The 4,919-nt window shown below is 32.7% G+C and overlaps 1 protein-coding gene across 2 annotated transcripts; it reads right to left on the bottom strand.

Moving 5' to 3' along the window:
* Window positions 1-253: 253 nt before the first annotated feature.
* On the bottom strand, window positions 254-1,935 carry LOC131072053 (dihydroflavonol 4-reductase-like). Of its 2 annotated transcripts, XM_059218491.1 has the most exons (5): window positions 1,799-1,935; window positions 1,543-1,709; window positions 1,082-1,452; window positions 783-996; window positions 254-681 (listed from the first exon to the last, which is right to left on the bottom strand). In XM_059218491.1, the coding sequence occupies exons 1-3, from the start codon at window positions 1,926-1,928 to the stop codon at window positions 1,267-1,269; spliced, it is 483 nt and encodes a 160-aa protein (XP_059074474.1). In that variant the 5' UTR covers window positions 1,929-1,935; the 3' UTR covers window positions 254-681; window positions 783-996; window positions 1,082-1,266. The 2 variants fall into 2 exon arrangements, with proteins under 2 accessions (XP_059074474.1, XP_057864067.1); XM_058008084.2 differs by lacking the exons at window positions 1,543-1,709; window positions 1,799-1,935 and having other exon boundaries at window positions 1,082-1,265.
* Window positions 1,936-4,919: the final 2,984 nt, after the last annotated feature.

Genomic DNA, 4,919 nt, shown 5'->3' with positions numbered 1-4,919 from the left:
ATGACTTTACATTACAAATGTCCAATAGAAATACAGATAAAAAGAATTAATAAATTTGAAATAAATAAAAAATAAATAGAAACTTGTAAGGAAAAAATAATGAAAAATAGTAGTACTATTGTCCACACATTAATATTATTTCAATAATACTACAAAATACATAAATGTTTTTGTCAAAATAATTGAAAGCTGACATCATCTTACACTGCAAATATCCAATAGAAATAGACAATTTTTTTTTATAAATTTAATATAAATAAAAAAGAGTAAAAACTTTAGAAATTTTTTTTGGATAAATACATTAATATTCTACCTGCCCACACGAACTAATCATATTACATCTTTTATAGAACTCTTCATAATCTAAATTAAAATATTTTCTTCTTGATTGAAGAAAATAAGAATTGTGACCTGGAAAGAAGTGAAATACATGAAATGATTGCAACCAATAGAACATTGTGCTATAAGGAAAATAGGACTACATCTGAAAGCAACATTTCATAAATCAACTATTACAAATTATAGGTTACTGATTACAACTTCAATAGTTCATTCTTTATGACATATTCCATGGCTTCCTTAAAAGCTTCTGGTAAACCATACTTGTAAGAGAAACCCATGTCCAACAGTTTCTTTGAAGAAACAGGCAGGTACCTCTCAATTTGCTCATCATCATCCAACCTGTACAAAATAGAATTGAAAAGTTAAAAAATTATTACAATTGAAGATTTTCTAAACCAGTTAGATAACCTAAAAGATCCGAATGAAAGTTGTTCCCTTACATGAGAGAATTCTTGAGTTGTACATAATGTTTAGCAAGGAAATCTTTGAGAGATTTGAGACTCAAAGAATCAGATGCACAAATATAGCGATTTTGAGCATTGGTATGTTCCATCAGAAATATGTGGGCATTGCATATATCATCAATATGAACAATTGGTATAGATCCCAACATGAAATCGAGAAACTTGATCACCTCATAAAATTTATCATTTCCTGTTAAAGCAGGTCACATCAGAACTATACAGAACCATTAATGTATCATACAAAAACTACAATTAAAGCACAGAAATATTTATACCTCCAATGAGAGCTAATATTGTTTGAGCAGACGTTATAACACTCGTAGTTGTAAGCCAAGGTCCAATCACCAAACCTGGTAGGATGCTCACCACTTCAATGCCATTATTAAGACCATATTTAAGGGCCTCTTGTTCTGCTAATGTCTTAGCTATCATATACCAAGCTGAATTAGTTGTCTGAGACTTAAAGGAGATTTAGGGGGCTCCAACTTCTTTCATCAAGGCATGTTTGGACGAATTCCCCATTGTCATTCATTGGAGAAGCCGCTGTAAGTGATGAAGTGAAAATTATACGTCTAACAGATTTAGCTCCTACGCAGGCTTTCATAACATTGAGCATCCCATTTACAGCAGGTGCAATAAAATCATCCTGGGAAACAGCATTCATTCTAGAAAGCTTTAGAAGCAGATTCAAATGTTATTGTGAATAAAAAGGTGAAGAGTCATTTCATATGCTTACTGGATTAGCTTTGGTAAAATCCATGGGACTTGCCACGTGAAAAACTCCATGACAACCCTCCACTGCAGAATCGAAGCTGCCCTCTAAACATAAATCAGATTTAAAAAGTTTAAGCCTTTCCTCTGCCCCCAGCAACTCCATCAAAGGCCTAGATTTCTTCTCGTCCCCTGCAAATCATCAACCCATATACAACTTGAAGGCTTTAATAGATCAACTCTTAACTAATTTGTTAGTTCTGCGCTTAAAAAACAAGTACCTGGGTCTCTAAGGGTGGCGTTGACAGTGTAGCCCCTTTCCAGAAGATTTTTGACCAACCATGATCCGATGTATCCCGCTGCTCCAGTCACACACACTCGTTTTACAGACTTGTTTACTTTGTCCGCCATTAAATTCCAGCTTATGTAACAAATAACAACTGTAACTTCCCGTATACGATGTCGAGTAAATGTGACTGCAGGGACACGTTCGCGAAAGACACATGGCATTTAGTTAATAGCTAGAGATCTGTTTGCAGAGCGACGGTGGGAACATACATTGGCTAATCGTACGGTAAGTAAACAACTTGCAAAACATTCAAAGGTTAGCAGAATTTAGATATTTAGAAGGGCATTTTCCCCATACCAACTTCCTCTATATCGCTTGATTTTATTGCAACTGGTCAAATGTTCTAAGTTTGTTATCATTGGTTTAACTTACTTTATTATCATGGCTTTTCACGGGAGCTTAGTTTTTAAAACTATATTCATGTTTTGTATAATATAATTATTAAATTTATTTTTAATTAATTTTTTTTAATGTTGTGCATATATGATATGTTTAACATTTAATTGTGCTTTAAATATATAAAATTGTATATTATTATTATACATTATGTTTTTAATAATATATGTTTTTAATAATATATGTTTTTAAATAAAAATATATTAAAATATATAATTAATACATTTAATATTAGTTAAAATATCAAATATATTATGTGTAAGTAAATATTTATATTTATTATTTAATTTGGCTAGAAGTGAGTCATTTAATGGAATGTTGAGATTTTATTACTTTTTCACTTATTTTTTTGTCACTATTTTGGTCATTTGTTTCATCACGGCTAATTTATTTTCTCACTTTTTTCCTTCTTGTATTATGGGAGATTATTTTATTAGGATTTGGTAGGGTTTTGTCATATCTTTATGCCAAACTCTTTTCATTTTTTCTCTCATCAACATCATTGACAACATGCGACAATATGTGTAGATATGGCACATAGATTTTTTATGAATGATGCATACCGCAAACCATTGAATGACCCTCATCGTAGAAGCCTTCATGTCTCCATCCAAAAACCATGATCTCTCCCTTTGTTCTAGCTGGCAACATGTGGTCACTTTTAGTCAATGTGCTATCCGGCAAGATGTGGTCCACATGATGATGTAGGTTATTGGTAACACTTCATTATTTTTAATATTTTTAATATGCTTCATTTTAACTTAGATTTAATTTTTAAATTTATTTTAATTATTTATGTCATTTTATGAAATTACAACTAATAATCAAAAGTAAATAGAAGAAATTTAATTTATAACTATTTGTCTCATATCTCTACCCCTCTCTCTCTCTCTCTCCATATCTTCTATACCTCTATTTCTCTATCTCTCTCCCTATCTCTTTCCCTATCTCTCTATATCGCCCTCTATCTATATCTCTCCCTCTTTCCCTCTCCCTCTCTATTTATTGAGCTATCTCTCCCTCTTCTTATCTCTTTGTCTCATCCTCTTCTCTCTCTTGCTCCTTTACCTATCTCTCTCCCTTTCTCTCCCTCCCTCTATCTTTCCCCATCTCGCCCTCCCTTTCCCCCTCCCTATAACCCTATCGATCTTTCTATTTCTACCTCTCTCCCTTTTTATTTTTTGTATATCCATATCTATCCCTTTTTCTTCCCATATATCTTCATCTCTTCCAAATTATTTCTCCCTCTCTCTCTTTATTTCTCCATCTCTATATCCCCTTATTTCTTTCTCTCCATCTCTATTTGACTATCTCTTTGTCCTTGTCTCCCTTCCCCTCCCTCTCTCTCTCTCTCTCTCTCTCTCTCTCTCTCTCTCCATTCATATCTATATCTTCCTCTTTATCTCTATTTCCCTACCTTCATCTCTCTCCCTCACTCTTCCCCCCCCTCTCTCCCTATTTCTATCCCTATCTTTTCCTCTCTCCCTATTACAAACATAACATGAGTCTATTGGGAATGGAGCCTAATTATCTTCTTCATATAGAGGTTTTATTTCAATCATGTTTGTATTCATATCTCTCACGTATCCATTGAGACCTTTGTTGCACAAACAACATTTTTATATGGCCTACCAATTGACCTTGCGTATTTTTTATATTGAATCAAGAAATTCACTTCAAGTATTACACAAATGTATGCAAAAATAGACCAAATTTTCTTGATTATGCTTTTTCGGCGTACCCATTGCACACCAAGGTGTAGTTGCTAGTAGGTAATTTATCAAAGAAAAATCATTGAGTATTGAGAACCATTGTTAGTTTAAAATAGTGATTCAGGAGCAATCACATCATAAAACATAACCCTTCGGTTGCCTCACGAGCTATATTGGTGGCCACAATTACTCCTCCCATGTCTCCAACCATAAATGGTTGTCTTTTGCATAAATGTTGGAGAGTTAAAAATATTTCAATTGGGAAAGTCCCTCCTAGATTCATGGGATGATATGTTGAAACTTTTAATTCCAGATTTGTCCTTGATGAATGGCATTAATGGTGCTCATTAAATCATCTTCTAAATTTAATTTCTTAAACCCTAGTTGATTGCATAGCTGAATGCCTATCCAAGCTTCCTGGAGCTCGACCTCATTGTTCAATCCTATTGGTAGCTTCCTAGCTTCGACCACCAACATCCACCCCTCTTGGTCTCTAAGGCACATCTAGGTTTCCAGGAGTTCTCCATCAAAATTCATTTTCACCCATCTATTGAAACATGGCCAACCCAAAGAGGTCCATACATGCAAAAGGATTACAGTTTTGTAGTAATAGTTGTATTAGAACACGATGTTACTTATATATATATATATATTGAAATTAAATGTAAAAATATTTTAATTAATTTAAATGGATAAGATATTTCATCTAAAAATATATTCTAATATATTGTGTTATAATTTTAGTTATTAAGCGAGTCTAATGATGAAATTTGTATATTCAGTTGTTACTTAAATATAATTATATTTTGAGGAAACATTTTGATATAAATATATAGTTAAGTATAATCTTATATGAAGTTAGGCCCATTCCCTAGGTCTTTATCCATCCATATATACACATATCATTATGCTATTAGTCATATCCTATCTTTACATACAATATCA

The sequence above is a fragment of the Cryptomeria japonica genome, chromosome 3 (genome assembly GCF_030272615.1).
Source record: "Cryptomeria japonica chromosome 3, Sugi_1.0, whole genome shotgun sequence".
In the NCBI taxonomy this organism is placed as follows: domain Eukaryota; kingdom Viridiplantae; phylum Streptophyta; class Pinopsida; order Cupressales; family Cupressaceae; genus Cryptomeria; species Cryptomeria japonica.
The sequence above is the reverse complement of the archived record's forward strand: the minus strand, read 5'-3'. Positions and strand labels throughout refer to the sequence as shown.